At 36.3% G+C, this 20,663-nt stretch overlaps 1 protein-coding gene across 4 annotated transcripts; it reads right to left on the bottom strand.

Moving 5' to 3' along the window:
- Positions 1 to 984: 984 nt before the first annotated feature.
- On the bottom strand, positions 985 to 14,321 carry LOC131040603 (transcription termination factor MTEF1, chloroplastic). 4 transcript variants are annotated; one of them, XM_057973555.2, is made up of 2 exons: positions 12,957 to 14,321; positions 985 to 1,288 (listed from the first exon to the last, which is right to left on the bottom strand). In XM_057973555.2, exon 1 carries the CDS (start codon positions 14,096 to 14,098, stop codon positions 13,061 to 13,063), a length of 1,038 nt encoding a protein of 345 aa, XP_057829538.2. In that variant the 5' UTR covers positions 14,099 to 14,321; the 3' UTR covers positions 985 to 1,288; positions 12,957 to 13,060. The 4 variants fall into 4 exon arrangements, with proteins under 4 accessions (XP_057829538.2, XP_057829541.2, XP_059063916.1 ...); XM_057973558.2 differs by lacking the exon at positions 985 to 1,288 and adding an exon at positions 5,497 to 8,514; XM_059207933.1 differs by lacking the exon at positions 985 to 1,288 and adding an exon at positions 10,478 to 11,062.
- Between the last annotated feature and the right edge of the window lie 6,342 nt (positions 14,322 to 20,663).

A 20,663-nucleotide genomic window follows, 5' to 3' on the forward strand; every position in this document is an offset into this window, starting at 1 on the left:
TCAGAGGCCCCATGCTTTCAAATTATTTTTCCTTTAGATTCATGGAGTTAATATTTGATTGTAATCTGAAGTTTTGGAAACCAAGATAGTGAAGGATGAAAATTTTATATAATTATAACAAGAAGTTTTTGTAGCCAAAATAATGAGTTGTACTTGTAGATAGTATGTGTCCTTGTCACACTTTTAAAAAATCATACTTGTTGACATGTTGAACAACTTTGATTGAATGACATACATGTTCCTAATTACATTTGTTGTAAAATCATTGTTGTTAACATGTGTCTCTACTAATCAACTTTATTGATGGATAGCACGTCCCTCTAGTGTCAATGGTTGGGCATGTCCATGATGATTTAAGTCATGTATTATATTATCTTCGTTCATTATTTTTAAATACTTGGTAAACAATTGTTTACTCCAACATGTGCTTGTTTGGACTATTGTGCTAATCCCAATTCAAATATAGATATCCCTACTCCAATTAAAAATATGTAATAAGAAAGAAATGTTATGTTTAGTATTAGTATAGCTTGCTTAATTAGTAATCTATATTTTACAATATATTTGGTGGTCAGTTATTAAAAAACCATTTTTTTGCTTTGTATTAAATTCATAAAATATTTAACATATCATTAAATTTGGATCTAATTGATGACGTAGTTGGTTCTAAATTTCAATTCCAGACTACATTGAGAAAATAGAGAAAAAGTTTCCAAAGCTTGAATGTGATAAAAATGATTAGAAAATTTGACCAAAATTTCATCAACAATATAGATATTCTTTCATACACAAGAAAAGTGGGCATACATTAAAAAAACAAATTAATGACATGCCATTCAAAAGTAAAAACAAATTTGCATGCATCCAATTACTTTAAAATGTTTTAGATTTTTTTTTAAATTTACTTTTTTTTGCAATTAATATAATAATGTCCCAGGCCTCTTATAGCAATGTTTCAGGTCTCTTGATGTATTTGTAGGATTGGATCCCTTATATATATATAAATTTTATCAAAAAATTAAATAAAGATCAAAATAAATGTTATTGAGTTCTTTATCGTAAATACATGGTCTACATGATTACATCAAAATCCCTCTTGAATTATTACACAGAAAATAAATATTTAGTTGGATCTTCCAAGCAATCACCATTCTTGCCTTTCACATTTTCACATTTCTTTGAACCCAAGACGTCATGAAATAACATATTGCTTCTCTTCCAACTTGTAACATTTTCCTCTTAAACATATTGTGATCTTTAAAGTTTCAAAATGTGCATGAACAAGAGTCTGCAGACAATAAATTTTGTGATCAATTGAAGTATGAATCAACTTTTGCCTTGGTCAAAGCTAACACAGCAACCTTGATATATGATTTGGCTATTTCAAATTGTAAGGTGGTCTAGATTCTAGAGTATTCAAGCTTCTAAAGACCATATTTTATTTAAATTTTGTGATCAATTGAAGTATGAATCGACTTTTGCCTTGGTCAAAGCTAACACAGCAACCTTGATATATGATTTGGCTATTTCAAATTGTAAGGTGGTCTAGATTCTAGAGTATTCAAGCTTCTAAAGACCATATTTTATTTAAATTTTGTGATCAATTGAAGTATGAATCGACTTTTGCCTTGGTCAAAGCTAACACAGCAACCTTGATATATGATTTGGCTATTTCAAATTGTAAGGTGGTCTAGATTCTAGAGTATTCAAGCTTCTAAAGACCATATTTTATTTAAATTTTGTGATCAATTGAAGTATGAATCAACTTTTGCCTTGGTCAAAGCTAACACAGCAACCTTGATATATGATTTGGCTATTTCAAATTGTAAGGTGGTCTAGATTCTAGAGTATTCAAGCTTCTAAAGACCATATTCCAGAAAAATAATTTCTGGTAAATAAAGCAATCACATTTAAAATACATCTCGACCTCTTGGACCATGCTACATGATCAATTATCGAGATCATTTCCATTATCAAGATGTATATATATGTGTAGAATTATAGATTGGAGGTCTTCTATGGATATCCACTTAATGTATAAGAGTACTAATTAAAAAGTATTAACAATAGCATAAACATCAAGCCCTGCATGAAAATCCATGATAAATTGATCTGACAACCTAAAGATCCTATAACCACATCTTTTGCCAAGTAGCAAGTCCATAGCATACAATCTGGTTGCTAATTGCTTCTCACTTGTGATGGAATCCAATTATATACAACTTTTTTATGAGTAACATGAGTAAGCATGTAGACTTTCCAGAAATAATCCATATAAAAAATAGAGTGCTTAGTTGTAATTAGATACCATTTGAGTCAAGAGCATTCTCAACAATATTTTTATTCTAAATCGCTAGAAATTTGCAATCAAATCATATCTTCCGGAGGGTTGAAGGATTAGTCCAGAAATGACTCTGTTCTATTCACTTTTATTTACCAGATTGTTGATAGAACACTCTGTTTCCATACAAATGCTTCGAAAAAGCAAGCTGGTGAATATAATTACAAGAATCTAAATTTGTCTTTACCTAAAGACCACAAACTTCCAGTTTGGCAAATAATATCTCAGTTGAAGAATATGGAATATATAGTACATGAAATGACTCAAGTAAGAAGATTGTGAATTTCACACAAAAGAAGGGGGTTACATGGAGATCCTTTGCTTGTACACAGGGATTAGACTAACACTTTGGAGGTTAAAAAGAACATAAATTACATTGAAATTATTCTTTCTGTTGAGAGGAAGACGTTGATGCTATCCTCACCCTTTTCTTTCTCTTTAGAGGAATTTCCTCTACCTCTTCTTCTTCTGATGATTCGTAAAGATGAGGCTTCTTTTTTACCTCCCTGACTCTATGGTAGGTATTGGGCTACTTTGTGATGTTCTTCCCTTTATCCTTGGCCTTAGAAGGCATAATCTCTTTAGCTATTTTATTATTTGAGCCATAATGTTTTTGGTCGGGCCAACCATCTTTGATGATCCATGAATGAATTCATCAGATAACCCAGAGATCCTATAACCACATCTTCTGCCTAAGCAGCAGATCCATGGCATACAGTGTGTTTGCTGATTACTTCTAACTTGTGGTAGAATCAAATTCTACACAGCTTTTTCATGAGTAACATGAGTAAGCATGTATAAGTTCCACAAATAATCCTTAAAGAAAAATAGAGTGCTTAGTTTGTAATTTGATACCATTTGAGTCAAAAACATTCTGAGCAATTTTTTAATTCTAAATCACTAGGAATTTGCAATCAAATCACATCTTTCGAAAGATTGAAGAATTTATCCAGAACTGGCTCTGTTCTACTCACTTTTATTTTCGAGATTGTTAACATAACACTTTGTTCCCACACAAATGCTTCAAAAAAAGGAACTGGTAAATATAATTTCAAGAATCTAAATCCGTCTAAGTTATCTAAAGTTAGTTGTAACTAACTGTAATTAAGATTTTATATAATCTTGGTCATTGATTTGGATTTGATCCTGGCCATTCATTTGTAAAGGGAGGAGTTGTGATGTTTTCACAAATTGCCCATTTTAAAAGGGGACCCCCATTTTTTTTCCGCTTTCTAGGTTAGTGGTCTTTGCTTAGTCGTCTAGTAATGTCTTTAGCTATCAACCTTTCACTTGAGGAAGTGTGGTGTCTCAAACTGTCACGAGGTGATCAAGTCATGTCTCTCTGTTTGGGATGGGGTGAGGTCAGTTTAGCTTCCAACACCTTGTCAATGGATGATTTATGATGATCATTTCATTTGATCAGCACCATGTGCCTTCAAGGACAGAGGTGAGATGTTGAGTGCAATTGTGGAGGTCAGTCACAAGAATTGAAATGTTAAGAGAGCCAATCAAGGTGAAGGCTTAGACAATCATGAGGAGGAGACTTGGTTGATGATGAAGGACCCTTGAAATGAGTAAGGTAAGTGCCACAACCCTCGAAATTGAACAAGAGAGGTCACTTCCTGTGACCCCTCCAAACCTCGGCCTACCTTTACTCACTGTCAATGACACGTTAAAAGCCCAACCATCTCACACGTACTTCCAGTTGGGGTCTCAATCCCCAACCCTCTGGTGGCCACTTCTAGTTGCCTACTCAGAGCCCAATCAAGGTGAGAGAGTCTTTATACTTGTAAAATAAACATTGATTGAGGTGAGTGCTTAAAGTATTGAGAGAAAATGTTGATTGAGATTGGAGAAATCTTCTAACAATGAGTTGAAATGCTTTAAGACAACAAATGGAGCAGTAAACGAACATCTTGGTCACTGTAAGTGAGGGGTGAAAACCCCGACCACTATCAGTGCACCCCCAAAGTCCTACCACTGTTAGTGAGGGATGAAAACCCCGACCACTTCCATTGATGCCTCAAATCTCCGACCAGTATGATGTCATTTCTAGTTACTTATCAAAAGTCCGGTCAAGTTGAAGGTCTTCATACTTGTTTGAGTGAACTTTGATTGAGGCGAATGCCTTAAGGTTTTAATGTTTAATGAAGTTTGAGATGAATGAGATTGTTGAAGATAGGTGGAAGCATGATGAAATGCTAACTGAGCAAGTTGCAATCACCCTTTGATGTCGTGCCAGTGATGCATCAAAAGGATGACCATCCTAGTGCCACTATCAGTAACCCTTGAAAAGTCCGGCCACTGTCAGTAACCCTTGAAAAGTCTGACCACTTCCAGTTAGCCCTGAGAACCCCACCCAAAGACAATAATGAGGTGATGTTTATACTACTAAAAAAGAGGGAACAATTTTAAGAATTTTGATCCAGTGAATGATTAAAGATGTTGATAAAGGGGATGCAAATGATAAAAGGTTGGAAGTTACTGCTTCCACTTGAAGCCTAAAAACATGACCTGATTGCAACATTGTCAGTGCACCCCTAAAAGGTTCGAATTTATTGCAAGAATTGTCAATGTCTATCAAAAAGCCTAATCACTTTTGATCATAGCAAATTCACCTTCAAAAACCCGAACTTCCTATACACCCCTAAAAGCCCGACCATTGTCAGTACCCTATGAAAAGTCCGACTTGCTCATGCTGATTGTCCATGGATCTCTAAAAGCCCAAACTTCTTGACAAGCACTAACAATGCTACCTTAAATCTCCAACCAACACATGGTGACTTCTAGTAGGGTCCTAAACCTCCAATCAGTCTTTAGGCATTTCTAGTGCCACCTCAAATCCACAAACTTCCTGTTGGCTATCCAAACCCTGACCATGCATGTGTTATTTCCAGTAGGATCCTAGAGGGTTTGGTCACATTCTTTGTTGGCTGGAATCCTAAAATCAAGTCACAAAATCAGAAACAGTAAAAATCAGTCTTGCAAAATCAGAATAAGACCTTGAAGGCGAAAATCATAAATTAAACAAAGGGAATTCGTTTCAGATTTTAAGATTGATATTGTTCTCTTCTATATCTTGATCAAGGTTTGTTTTCTTTTCAGGTTATGTAAGCGAGGGAAGAGGAACTTGTTTTCTTTTCAGGTTATGTAAGCAAGGTATGTAAGCAAGGGAAGAGGAACTTCAACACTTGAGGGATATATGTACATGCTAGAGATCAGCTCATGGTGTCCAAGCCCAAGGAAGTTGATACCAAGAAGACAATCATTCAAAGATGAACAACATTCACACTTCAACATACTTAATGTGAGGCTAGGAAGAGAGATTCAAGGTATGGAAGAACTTAGCAATAAATGATGAAGATCAGCTTAAAGATGATAGCAAGTTAAAGACAAGTGAGATAGGAGGCAAGGAGGAGTATGATCAATGCATTCACGACATCAAGGAAAGACACTATAATGCAAGTGTAGGGTGTAGCATCAGAGAAAGTCAACACATAAACTTCACTCTTTCAACATTACACTTCAAGCTAGGGAGGTATATGCAACATGAGGATGCTAGCTTGCTTCATGAAGAGAAAGATTTCACCAAACATAAGAGGAAGAGGACGCATAGTTAATCAAAAGTTAAAACAAGAGACAATTCCAGAAGAGTTAATCAAAGTTAGAAAGATTGATTCCCGAGGATGATGAAATTTGGGAGAATTCCCTACCTTCGTCACACGATCAACAATACCCAATATCCAATATATCAACTTGAATACACTTATACAATTATACAGTTATATCAACTTATTGTTTGACTCTTAAAGTAGGGGCACTAGATTGGGTCAAACCAATTAATGTCCTTTAGTGGTAAAACATAAGATAGTAATTCAATGTCTTCGGACATTTAGTGCCACGGTTAAAACACTTCGTTGGTGAAGCGGCCACCAAGGTTCAAATCCTTGTTGGGCCTTTGTGCTCGCAAGGCCTTGTGCCTTCACTGGGCTGTTGTGCTCGCGGATTTGAACAAGTGAAGTCTGGGGATGAGGTCCCCCGTTTGTGGCCTCACTAGTTCATAGCTCTAGGTCAAAAGCGTTTACCCCTTAATTAAAAAAAAAAGATAGTAATTCAATTCGAAAATCAAGACAAGGTAGATGATGTCCTTCCAAAAACCTAGGAAAAAATACTTTGTTAAATATTTTGAAGTTAAAGTGATAAAATTAAAAAATCAAAGTGAAATGACAAAAATCCAATATATATATTTGGAGGCATTTGTATACAAAGGGACAACTTAGACTAATTGAAGAGGGCAGGGATCTTGTGAATCGGCAAAATTTGGAAGTAAACCCATAAATTAAAAAATAGCTTCTGGTATTTTCTTAAATGTTGAAAATGACATGATGTTGGAAGACGTAAGGAATAGTGGCCAAAAGATGATGACAAATACATTTACAATTTCTTAAAGTTGATTTAGAATATTCTTAAGACAACATTAACTTGAAGAATTATGTGAGTGAATCTCATAATAATAAACAAAATGCATGATACCCAAATATTTGATTTGGATCTAGAAGAAACAAAATTAATTCCAATTCAATTTAAAAATGAGGGAAAATCCCATAAAAATATAAGAGGTTGGGATAGAGTGCAAAATAAAATACAAAAGGAACCCATAATAATTGATTTTAGATATTATTATATAATGTTTGGTTAATAGTTATATTTTATAGGAAGTTCATCATAAATTATTAGAGAATAGTTTTTTAACTTTGTATGACACTTGTAGGATGGAGTAATCTGATATTTTATTTTACTTGGATCTAAATATGGTATTGTTGATGTGTCTTTTGTACATGACCAAACACAGAATAAAATACCTAAAGGTACCTTATCCTCTCTTGAACAAAGTTTCCCGACTGCTGAAGATCTCGCCGAAGGATCAGTCGGAGTAGCTCCAAGGTTCTGATTGTAGGTCCTGAGCATCTGATTTGCTTTGGATATCACTGGAACGTGGGTCTTTACTAATCCTTGATTTTGGAAAAAAGGAAAAAGGATAAGGGTTGGAACAAGATCTATTTCTAACACTAAGAATGTAAGAGCAATGAATGACCTTTGATGAATTCTAACTAAGTCTTGCTTTGACATCCATCTCCACAAGATTAGTGTGATCTTCTGAGGAAAGATTTATGATGTTCAGATCACCACTACAAGCATAGACACCGTCAAGTTGATGCATATCAATGAAGAAGTGATAATTTAAGTTAAGCTTAAGTTGAATGATTCTAGTTGACTACGCAAGGCAAGTTTGCAATCAACAAACTGCTAGTAGTATGGATATACAAATTTCATCGTTGATCATACAAATTTCTTCCATTCATCTAACAACATGAAATCAAATTTGAGAAGTATAGAGACCATGCAAATTGTTGAATCGACCCATAGAATTCACCATTTCTTCAATGAAGTTTACAAGTCTTTTGCAACAATATCTTGGCAACAATCTTTGCCTTCTCTTTCTACTCTACTCTAACTATTTCCTACTCTCTGACTATTCACTATTAGCCAACTATTCACCGACTATTAACCTTTACAAATGAGGAGCCAGGGCTTCATATAGAGAGCCTTTTACAAATTGACAGCTATGATTGATTTAGAATCAATGGCTAGGATTACAAGATAGAAACCCTAATTAGGGTTTGCTACAACAAACTTCCTTAGCCAATTAGAAAATTACATTCCAAGGGTGAGGACCAATAGGAAGCAGGGGTAGGTACATCGAAGTTTGTGCCGCCTCCGATAAATTAGGTACATTGAATCTGATCATGCTGAGGTGGACCAATCCGACTGGAGGAATGATGACTGGGATGCCACCTTGTCTAATGCTTGTGACTTGGTTGATCCTCTCCTGTCTTTTGACATGATGAATGATGTACTTCCTTTGCTTGACCAAGCTTCCTTATTGTCAAGTCTTTCTTCTCCAGTAGCATATCTCGCCTTGAAGTGCTAGCAAAGCCTTTCTTTGTTATCTTGTGGTAGAATGAGGTCTTGAGGCTAACTTGAACTCCTTGAACACCCCTAGTCTTTCAATTCTTCAAAGCACCTTGAGTCCTCCCTTTTTTCATGTGGAACATCCTTGATGATGATGGACTAGAAGAGGTCGTCCTTGCCTTGGCTTGGTCTTCTTCCATCTGCAAAACCAACCAAAAGGTGATTAAGGACACATAATAAATTCATTCTAACATAGCATTTTCTACCTTAAATCATCAACAAGAAGACATCAAAATGAAGTTTGCTCAAGAGTCTTCCCAAGGACAGGCCCTGTAAGAATTTTGCTAGACCCTTTGGAAGGGTCATGAGAGAAATTTGCATTCCTGGCCAATTTAGACCTCATTTCATCATTTCATAATCTTAGGCCTAGCCTTCAAACCTCTTCTCATCATAATCTCACAACTAGCCCATTGCCTAGCTCAAACAAGGTGAAAAATAGGAATTTCAAAGGATTTCGCCCTGGACCCTCTAGAATGGTCAGGCGCGAAATTCTAGTTTAGGCTCAAGTTCTATCACTCCTCCACTCCGAAATGTCTTCCAAGGCAAGCATACACTAGTCTTCTCTCCACTAAGGCCTAGGAATCCATCTCTTGACCTTCATCATGAGCAATTTAGGTGAAATTGAGAATTTCACTCTGGACCCTTTGGAAGGGTCAGGAGCGAAATTCATTCTTTAGCTCAAAATCCTTATCCTCTTGGACTCATCAACTATTCAAACACATGCTACTTTGGGTTGATTCCTACTTTGGGTTGATTCTGATTACTCTGTCGCCTCAACCCAATTTTCAAAGGCAAGAACACATCAAAGTCTTTCCAACCATGCCACAAAACTCAAGAATTTGACCATCTCCAAGAAGAAAATATGAGTTTCCAAGAATTTCGCTCTGGACCCTTAAGTATAAGTGACATTTCCTTGTATCTTTCTTCTTTCTTATACTTTAAGTTATATTCCATATATACTGTCGGGATGTTTGAGAGTGGTTTCGAACCTCCAGGGGTTATGATGCAAAATCTAGTTTTTGGAGGACTCTTCAATTTTCCAGACTTAGTCAAATTTCAAGATCAAGATGACATTCCAGACAGCGCCAAATTTCAGGACATTTGAAGATCAGGATGACACTCCAGACTTCTTCACTCACCAATTTGACCTAACTTAGATCTTCAAAGATGATATTCACTCACCAAGCTTCCTTGACCTCCTGAAACTCAAACAAGACACTATTAACAACAAGAGCAAAACTAGGCCTAAGACTTCCAAAGAAACCCCAATTCTGGGGCCCCGTGGACTCACCCTGGCTCATGCAGAGCCTGCCATCCTAGTGATCCCCCTGGCAACACTCAAAATGCAAAGGCTAACAGACAAAACCCTAAAAACCTAGAAAACAAACCCCAGAAAGCAAAAAAAAGGGGTCCCCATTTGCAATGGGGCGGTGTGAATACGTCACAACAGGTACAAACACTACAACTAGAATAGTGGACTAAGGATGAATTTATGTACATTTGGGGATTGTGTTGTGTTGTTTCAACTTTTTAAACTCAATGCACTATTTAAATTGATTTGCTCACTCCAAGAACTCATAAAAGATAGTCTCATAGTAAAACCCTCGTTGCTGAAAAGATATCTTATGCTTTCAATTCTAATTGACATTTAACAAACATAATAGATTAACTTGATAATATGGAGAGATTTTTTAAAGGTATTTTTAGATGGACACTATTCTTAGTGAGAGCTTTTACTATCTTAAAGAAAAAAACAAAATAAAGAGAAGGAGGAGAAGGGGATAGTGCTATTTATGGTTTATTTAAGTATCAAGGTCAAGAGAGGAATGAACATAAAATAATAATAATTGTAAAAAGACCTTCATTTTTTAAGTTTAAATTGTTAATTTGAGTGATTTTTTGAAGTTTTTAAAAGTCCAAGGTATGCAACATTTTTATTATACTGATTTTGATGCTAGTCTAGAGGTACGTAGTGATATAACCACTTAGACACTTTTTTATTCAGTGAATCTACTAGTTTTTTTTTTTTCAATTTGGACATCTTATTGTACCAATTGAAATTATTTAGTAAATGAAGATAGAAATTATTGTAGTGGGTGCAATATATAGTGCATATGTAAACACTAAGTATGATTATCAAATTCCCTCTATGATTTGGTGGATAGAATTTATGGGTGCTATCAACATTTTCCCTCTTAGATTTTATATGCAAAGTAGAGTTTGGCTAACCCACCGCACGGATGAAAGCATTACTGTCTCAAATTAGCCTCTTTCTTGCTCAAAAATTGGGCATATATTCCTTTAGAGCCCCTATGCTTTCATATTATTTTTCCTTTAGATTCATGGAGTTAATGTTTGATTGGAATCTTGTGACCCTGCCAATAAGAAGTCGATATCAGGATCACTCTCACCAGTTGACATAAGATCCATCAAGCATGCGTAATGGAGATGGGTACCTCGTTTGTGTATGCCGTGTAACAACGATTCATCTATTTTAATGTTACATATAAACAGTAATCATTTTTCTGTATGAAGAGGCTCCATACATTGTGGCAATATAATTGAAATAAATCTGTTTTCAGAAAGCTGTTTCAAATTCCTTAAATCTGTGCGAGTGTTTAAGCGTCTTTCAGAACTTGGTATCTTTCAGAGTCAAGAGCATTCTGAGCAATATTATACTACTACTACCTGCAAGCAGGGAGAAAGTATACATACATAAGAAGAAGAATCTAAGATTGACTTAGAAATCCAATGATTAACCAGGTTAAAGTTTATACCACCACTTAAGCATATTATGGTTATCACAGTGACTAATCAATCATAAGAAGACATTTTTGAAGAAAAATCTTAAGCGCAGTAACCTATTAGGGCTGCAATGTGGCTTGACTTTGTATGAATGCCACTGGGCTTCAAGAAAATAGGTTGCTGTGAATATCACTCTTATTGTTAGTTCAAGCAATGTAGAGGAAAGCAATTGTTAACTAATTCTGTAAGTGGTGTTGAAATAATAGTTAGTTCGGATCAAATATAAGTATAACTTGTTACTTGTATTGGGCTGGACCCAAACGCATTATGTAACTTGTAATTTGGTCTGGCCCTTTAATGGGCGATGTAACTTGTGAATAGGGCTAACCCTATAATCACTAATGTAACTTGTAAATGAGTCTAACCCTATAATGGGCATTGTAACTTGTAAATGGAAATAGAGCAGACCCTATCACATGTAACTCGGAATTTATATTGGTCCGACCCTATAGTTGTAACTTGTAATTTTGGGTGCCAAAATTATGAATGTATGCAAGGCCGACCTAAGTCAATCTAGGCAGACAAGTCACCTATATATACAGATCATTCTTACATCAAATGTACACACTAATCCAGCGAATTGTCTCCACTATTCCGCAAATTATCTCTGCACATATTCAAGTGAATTCCTTCAGCAAAGCAGCGAATTTATACCTTCAGCAAGTGACCTGATCCAAGGGGCAGCGAACTCACTTTCAGGGACAGCGAAGGTGTTTTTGGTGCAGCAAATCATCTTCTCAGTCAGCGCGTTGTCAAGTGGATGATTCACACCAGCCGATTGCTTTACTTGATTAGCTAACCATCTACAGCAAGGATATTCAGATAAGTTTGCCATAGCACTGTCATACTGCTGTATGCCCTAGTTTGGATTATAATGTGCTGATATATTGCTTCAAGTGTTGAAGCAAAACTTGTAAGAATCATACTGATTTGGTCTAATACAATCTGAGATTTTGATTGCTGGGTTTTTCACCTCCAAGAGGGAGGTTTTCCCAGGGTAATCTTGTGTTCTATGTGTTCTTTGTGTTGATTTTCTGTCATTGCTATCTAAATTTAACAGTCTGATTCTAAAATTAACAAGTGGAAATCTTAAATTTTAACTATAGACTGGAAGGAAAACTGTGGGAACTCAATTAATCTAATAATTGTTCATTTTGATTTTATCTAGAGATCCAAATATGAACCAGTTTTGAAATAAAATTATAAAAGTAAACATTGTGCCTTATCCTTTAACCATTTAAAATATGTTCATAGCTCATGTGGAAAGGAATAACCTACACAGCCTTGAATCCCTTGATGCCTGAATTTCATTATTTGATCTAATGAACCAATTATAGTTTATTTTCTTTATAATGACATTAAAGGACTGATTAAAATACCTTATACATGATATTATTTTGACATGGTACAAATAAAACTTGTGGCATCCGGGTTTCAAATATATCTGGAGGAGTTCTCTTAATAGCATTACAAAGTGACGTAATGAGTCCAATGTGTAGCTTGAAACATAGAAGCCATACTTGGAATAAACATAAGGCAACATATTGACATCAGTCTAGATCTTGTCCATAATTGACACAGAAAGCAAGGTAAAAGCCTTACAGATATATAGCATTCTGTGATCATCAAAATGAGGAAACTTACAAAAGCCATATAGACACATAAGAGAGTCCTTTTTTAACATATTTTGATAATTATCACTAGTTGGAAAAAAACGTTCTTCATCAAAGTGGTACAGTAGCAAAACTCAGAAGATAAAGATAAGTTATAACATTACCTTGGCCTAGACGAGTCGCTGGCCCTTAAACACCAGTTCAATCCTTGAAGAATCTGTGGCAATTTTTTATTTTGAAATTCCATCGCTGCTCCAATGTGCTTGCTTTAGGAGATTGTATGATCGTTAGACTTGATTTCAGTATCGTATTGGCCAAATCTTTTAAGGAATTTTTTCTCACTTAATTGAAAAAAAGTAGCCAGACTGGCTAGAGGCTTGGATTGTTGGTTTGTCCTCAGATATTTGAAGACTTTATAGCGGGGTATGAGCCTTTTCTCTACGCTGTAATTCAATAGTTTAGGACTTAAAGCAACAATCCTGGGCATTAGACCTGCAGTGTGTATCAAGAAATCAATGTTTTCCTTTACTTTCTTCGTTGAACACCTCAGTATTTTAGGGTTACTCTTAAGAATTAGAAGAATTTCCTCCTCTGCCAGACCAAGGCTTGCCATATGCTTAATCTTCTTTTCCAGGGTCTCAAAACTATGGCCAAGAATTGCATCGAGGGCTCGCAAAAATGCCGCGGAACCTTCCAAGACGCCTATATTATTCTTCACGTACTCCATTTTAGGTTTCACCTGCTTCTCGAAATCACTCGTCAAAAGCCCAGGTACCATTTTGAGAGCCTGACACAAATCGACAGTTGAGCCGAATAGGTTTCTAAGATGCGCGATTTTAGGACCGAGAGAGTTTTCTAAGCTAAAGCTAAGCAATCTGGGATTGCTACATATAATCTGAGGAGCCAAGCCCAAATTTTTCAGGAATTCCATCTTGGGCTTCAGCTGTCCATCCACAGTGAGCGAAAGAATCGTTGGGTTTCTAAGAATGGTGGTCTTAAGCTGGTTGTCCGTAAATCCGGAATCCTTCAACATATGAATGGCTTCTCTAGCAGTGTGGTCGGATTTGTTCCTAAACAGCTCTGGTCTTCTTCTCATGACAGTTGTCACTTGAGAAGAGGAAAACCCACATTCTTTTAATAAAAAATCTGAAACGACATTGAGGGAGGGTGTGGAAGGAAATGATGATGATGATGAAAGTGGAGAGAACTGTAGAAATCTTAAGGACTGCAGTGAAATTGTTTGAGGGAATCTTGAAACACATCTCATTGAACAAAGAAAACATTTAGGACACAGAACTACCATCATATTAATTGGAGAATATGAGCAGAGGAGAACGAGATTTTCGTCACTGCAACTTGCGGCGGCCAGAGGGATTTAAAGGCATCTGATCAAAGCTTTCTTCATCATCTAGGGTTAGGGTTTATTAGCACGCATTTCAGACAAGATGATTATAACGTTTTCATGAAATGATGTTAATCTTTCTCCTGCACGGATTAACACTCCTTAAACTAGCAGTTGCACGTTTTTTTTGCGGAAGCGCCCATAGGTTGGCAATGTAAAAATAGTTATGATTAAAGAAACAAAGTTCATAAGAGCTAGGAAAAGCAATTTTAAATTGCAATAGGCAAAGACATGCTATACAACCAAAAAAGTGTCTTGTTAATATTGTAATCAGAAAAGGACATTCACAGGTTTGATGACCCCAAAATACAGCAATTGTATACACTAAATATATCAGCTATGAAGAAAAATATAGGATCACAAAGCATTTAATATTAACTATCTTGTAAGGTGAATGATATATCTTTCTAATCATACCCAAATAGCTTTATCAAAAGATATATTTGAAAAAATTATAGATGTCATGTAAAACATGTTTAGTAGAAGATAAAATCATTAATATGTTAAAAGGACTAAGTTATTTTCCAAAGGCTACAATTAATCTTACAATGCACCCCATAACATCTATCTTACAGTCATTACATATGTGGGAAAGCCCTTTTTTTCGCTCCCAATCATAGCATAAAGATGTTGAGTTGTATATGTGTGTGCAAGTCCTTGCATTTCTTAAAATGTGCAATTGCTTATTGTCCACCTAAATAAATAAATCAGAGCAAATCAATCTTAAATATTTATTTATTAAAATGGATTATATACTTATAGTTGGAGACAAACTGGACTACTTACAATCCAATAAATTAACTTGACAAGTAACTGAGACATCATTAGCAATGGATGTCCTTCTCAGATCATTAATCTCGCAATGCTCATAAAGTAGATCTACATTGAACAATATCACCAATATGTCTCATGAAGAAAGATCCTACTTCATCTTTGATCACAGATAAGGGACAATGGATCAAATTGACAAAAAATATAAAATTTAATGTAATTAGTATTTCAATCTTGATCAACCTTAATTATAAACACTTTAGAAAGCCATAGTTGAAACATGTTGAAGCACATAGTAGCAATTAGAATATGTGTTTTTATGTTTATTAGAAAAGGACATTGACAGTTAGATAATGTCTAAAATAGTTTTTTCGAGGTTTGATGACCCCAAAATCTAGCAATTGTAAAAACATAAAGTAATGCATCTACAACAAGTTTTTTAAGTAGTGTGATATGGTGAATGTGAGATATGGGAACCTGAAAGCAGATAGAGAAAATGCAACCAGTGGAGGCTTTGACAAAGTTAAAAGTGCATTACAGAAGAAGTATATATTTAAAAGAATGCAACAAAGTGGATAAAGTGGTGGAATCATGTATATGCTTACATTTTATTTTCGAGCAGAGTGGTTGGACACACAACAATATGTATTTAAGTTTAACACATATGATAAATACCTGCAGAAAGGAAGATGGAAAATCTATGCAGAGATGGCGGTAAAGTGGAAGAATATAATGTAATGGAAGACATCGTAATAGAAAATGAAATTCAAAGGGTAGCGTGATTGTAAAAGTATTGGAAAATAATATTAAAGTCGTGCAGAAAAATGAATGTAGATAGTTTCGAGGTGGGAGGAGATGTAAAACTGTTACCTTATTGTTGAGTTGGAAGTTGCAATCCAATAGATGAGTGACTATGTTCAGGTGTGCAAGTTGTTGTTTTAAAAGCTTTATTGAACTGTGAAAGAGCATACATGTTATAAATAAATTAGAATGTATTATTAAAAATAGCTACAAATTGGCTCTACAAGTGGTGTCGGGGAATGATACATCATCCCCACGGCAACACATGCAACATCTGTTACTTCATCGAATTTTGTGCTTGTTTGCTTGGGTTTATTGTTTCTTTTTGTCGCTCGTGTGGTTTCCTTTTTTATATTTTGTTTGCTTGTGGTTTCTTTTTATCCCAGTTTTCTCACCTGTGTTCTCATTCCTTTGTACCCTCGGCTCAGTCGTGGCACCCTGGGAAGCATTTTTTTTGTATGTGTCCTAATTAATGGACACAGAGGGTGAGAATGTTGGGGGAAAGAATGATGTTAGCGGTATTATTACTAGTAATAGTGGAGAGAACGAAGTTAGTAAAGAAGCCGAAAAGTCGTCGAAGCCATTCTATAAGGTTGTGGTTTCTGTAGAAAATAACGGTTTTGTTTGTCCGCCCTTGGCAAAATTTGATGGAGAAATCTTGGTAGTCAGCAAAATGGGACCAGAATGCCTATTGGGGGTGCTGACGGAAAGGGACGTGGAGATGGAGGCCTCGTCGGTGATGGAGACCCCAGAGGGGGAGAAACTGGTAAGCCTTTGCCTTCTACCCTGAAAGTATTATCTTTGTCCCCTAACTTGGACATGATTAAGGCTATTAAAGGTGAACATAATAGATTGAAAAATGTGGCAATTTTCTTTTCGTGTATGGATTTTGCTTCCTTGCCAACGAGAATTTTCTTTTATGAATGGCATGATAGTGTGGGGGAAAAAATTAGGTATTTTTGCCAACGTTTGTAGAATGATGTATAAAGGAATTTTTGTTATTTTTTTAAAAAGCCATGCTATGCAGGAGAGGGTTCTTAAGAAAGGTTTTTGGAATGTGGGACAATCCCTATTCCATGCATTCCCTTGGCTCCCAAGGGAGATATTTACCAGGGCATTGCCAGGGCCTCACTGAATTGGCTAGAAATTAAAAATCTTCCCACATAATTTTGGTTGTTTCTACCCCAGATTTTAAAACCTATGGGCAATGTCTTGCAAGTTGAGGACTCGAGGGTCTCCCCGCCGCATCTTAATGCTCGGGTGTTGATTTCCCTTCTGCCAGAGAGTGATATACCTGACAAAATCTCTATGCAATTTGAAGAGGAGACTCTCTGTTCGGATATAGAGCTCCTCGGAAATCTCAATGCTTGCTTCCATTGCAAGCATAATGGACATAATTGAAAAGATTGTCCTATGCTAAAAAAACCCAGTAATGAGTCCTTCGAGGTTATGAATGGTGGCCATAACACAACTTATGGAAACGTGGTACTGGGGCACCAGTTCATAAATCGGTTGATATTGAGCCCAGAGTGTCTGGGAACCCCCCTACTCTTGAGAGAGAAGGTGGTTTTAGTGAGACAGTGGAAAAGGACCAGAATTTCAATTTGAAGATAGACTAGAGGTTATTTCTACTAACCCCTCCAAGATGGTTGAGCCCCATTTGTCTCACCGGGATACCAGTAATGGGGTTAAAGTCCCCTCGAGACAGAATACCCAACAACTTGCTCTTGCTACTGTTAATGCTAGGGTAGAGGCTTATAGGAAAAATCAGGAGGCTAGCAAAGATGTAGATAATTTTGAAATATGTGGCAATGAGCTTGCTATTGTGAACTCAAAAGTTGACATGGTAGAAACCTCTCTGAAGGAGGACTCCCCACCCTTCACATAAGATAAGAAAAAGAGGAAAACCTTTGACAGACCCTCCATTTTCGAGGGTGGTAAGGTTCCCAATAAGAAGGACAACCATATGTCGAAGTCTTTTAACAGATTGTCCAACAACCAGAAGACCTCCAACAAAAAATAATGACCTTAGGGGGCTAGAGATAAGAGACAGGAAATTGATTGTCAGGGACAGGTGTAATAAGTTGAAGTAGAACGATATTATATGTCTTCAGGAGATCAAAGTATTTGGATTGTAAGACAGTTCAAATAACTGGAAGACAACTAAGAGGGGGGGTGTGAATCAGTTGTCACCAGATTACCGAAACCTTAAGCAATTAAAACTTTAATACCGGAACCCAAAAGATCAATACCAAAATGTATAAACCAATTACCGAAATAACAGATATACCAATTAAGCACAAGCAACAATTAGAGAATAAATACCATCCACATGACACCAAGATTTGTACGTGGAAAACCCGATAAAGGGAAAAACCATGGTGGGAAGCCTACCCACAGTCAGATAATACTTCTGCGGTAAGTATGTGATTACAAATTGAGGGGCCTGCACTTGTAGGAAGGCCAAAAGCCTAGAGCACACTGCTCATTACAAAAGGAGTCTCACTGACTACATAAAAATCCAAACTACAATCCGGAAGGAAGAATGAACTGCAATGATAGCATCTCCTATGTCTGAGTACAGTTTCGGTTAAGCTCAATACTGGAGGACTTAATTCTCTTACATAAACCCAACTTGATCACCATTGATCAACCAAATCCTCTACATGAATGATTATTACATTATTCGCTCCTACATCATTCCCATATCCTTACACACGATCTACAATGAGATCTTATATCATATATATACAAACCCTCGACCACAAACAATAAGGTCGGCCACTAGACAATAAAGCAATTACCTAATTACAAAACATGTCAGCCTGAGACCAAACAAATAATAGCCAACCCATAAGACATCCCGGAAACACATCGAGAAGATCAAACAACATGTTATATTAAGTCGGTCCATAACCTAGATAAACCGGATGGGTCTAGTACCAAAATGCAATTATCCCAATCAGCCAAGTGTCAAACACGATCACCATCAACATCCTGAATCTCTACTAGAAGCTGCACCAACACCACTTATGCATAACATCAAAGATCTTCAATAAAGCTTTATCAGTGAAACCCTCACCGGATCAATAAACTAAGCTTACCAACATATAGGATAGCATTCGATCACCATATCAAATCCAATTGACTGAACGTGAATTTGAGTAGCATGAATAGAAGATCTAAGCCAATTCCATAATCCAGAGCATATAGAAGCATACCAGATCATCATGATCTAATCCAACCAAAAACCAAACAACCTACCGGGACCAGAAGGATACTAGTAAAGCAGCCAAAACAGCTAGTGTTGACATCAATGACGAAACATCAATGCAACACATTATCAATTCCTCCAAAAGGTCAACATGGATATCAGGCTAATGTTACTCTTAATTTTGTCTGGAATGGTGCCAAACAATTTGTGACTCAGCATGACAAAGGCAGGGCTACGACTATTTTGGTTGGTCCATCATGGGTAGACTTGGTGGAGGACTCTAGTATCTTCCCTTGTAACAGAACTTGTTGGGTGACATTTAATGCCCAAGGCTCTTCTTTTGGTATGTGTACTATCTATGCCCCTAATGATTATAGAGAGGGCCAAATTGTGGGGTTGGTTGGCTTCCTCTCTCCTGAAGGTGCACTGGATTCTGGTGGGAGACTTTAATATGGTGGAGCACAAGGAAGATAAGCTAGGTGGTCTTAGACTTGAGTGGAAAGGTAATGAACAATTTTTCTGGTCCAAATGTAAAAGATACTTAAATTTGTCTGATCCGTTGGAGAGGGGAAAAGAGTCTTCCAAAGGCATTTGGTTTTCATGGTGCAATAACCAATCTCTATCATAGGGTCTACTATAGAGTGGATAGAATTTATGTTGATGGGTCCTTTTTCAATTTCGAGTATTCAGAAAGTTGCAATCCAATTGTAGTCTCCCCAGCTTTGATGTCTGATCATTCTCCAACTTCTGCAAGATTGTTGTTAGATAATCATGTTAAGTCTGATAAGAAGGGTAGTAAATTGTATAAACTCAACACCTCTTTAATTTTGGATGGGGATAATCTCTCAGTTGTCAAGATGGTGTCATATTTGGCTAAAGACGATATGAAGAATCTAAACTATGTGGAGAGGTGGGAGAGTCTTATTGGCATATGGAAAAGGTTGTTCAAGTTTATAGGGGAGAAGGAAGCTAAGGACATAAATCGACTTGAGGAAGCTTTGCAGACCAAGTTGAATTGGGCCAAAGAATTACTTCAATCAAGCCCTCAGAATGAAACAACTGAAAAGGAACTTATTGATACAAAAGCTGACCTTAGAAGAATTCAAAACCATAAATTCAAGGGGCAGAGTATTAGAGCTAGAATGAACTGGATGAAGGAAGGTGATAGAGGCTTGAAATACTTCTTCACTATTATCATATTCAAATAGAAAAGTATTATGATTGAGGAAATTGCAGTGGATAAGGATATGTCCAAGGATCCGAGTGTGACTAGACAAGCCTTTTTTACTTCTACTCCAACTCTTTACTTCAAAATTTTCACAAGATAATAATGAAGTACTTGGCAAGTGTTTGAAGTTGATTCCTAAAAGGGTTGAGGATACTAATGTTGTGCAATTGTCTAAGGATATCTTTGTTGCAGAGATTGAAAATAATATTAAAACATTAGCAAATGATAAGTCTCCGAGTATTGATGGGATTCATGTGGAGTTCTATAAAGCTAATTCTGAGTGGGTTTCATGGGAGTTGTTTGAATTGTATAAGGAGGCTTTCAACAATGGTTCGTAGAGGTGTAATAAAATTGATCCCTAAAGATGGTGATAGGCTATAGGTCAAGTACTGGTGACCCATCACTCTGTTGAATCTATCTTATAAGATCATTGCCAGGTTACTGGCAAATAGGCT

Source organism: Cryptomeria japonica, chromosome 7, assembly GCF_030272615.1.
Source record: "Cryptomeria japonica chromosome 7, Sugi_1.0, whole genome shotgun sequence".
In the NCBI taxonomy this organism is placed as follows: Eukaryota; Viridiplantae; Streptophyta; class Pinopsida; order Cupressales; family Cupressaceae; genus Cryptomeria; species Cryptomeria japonica.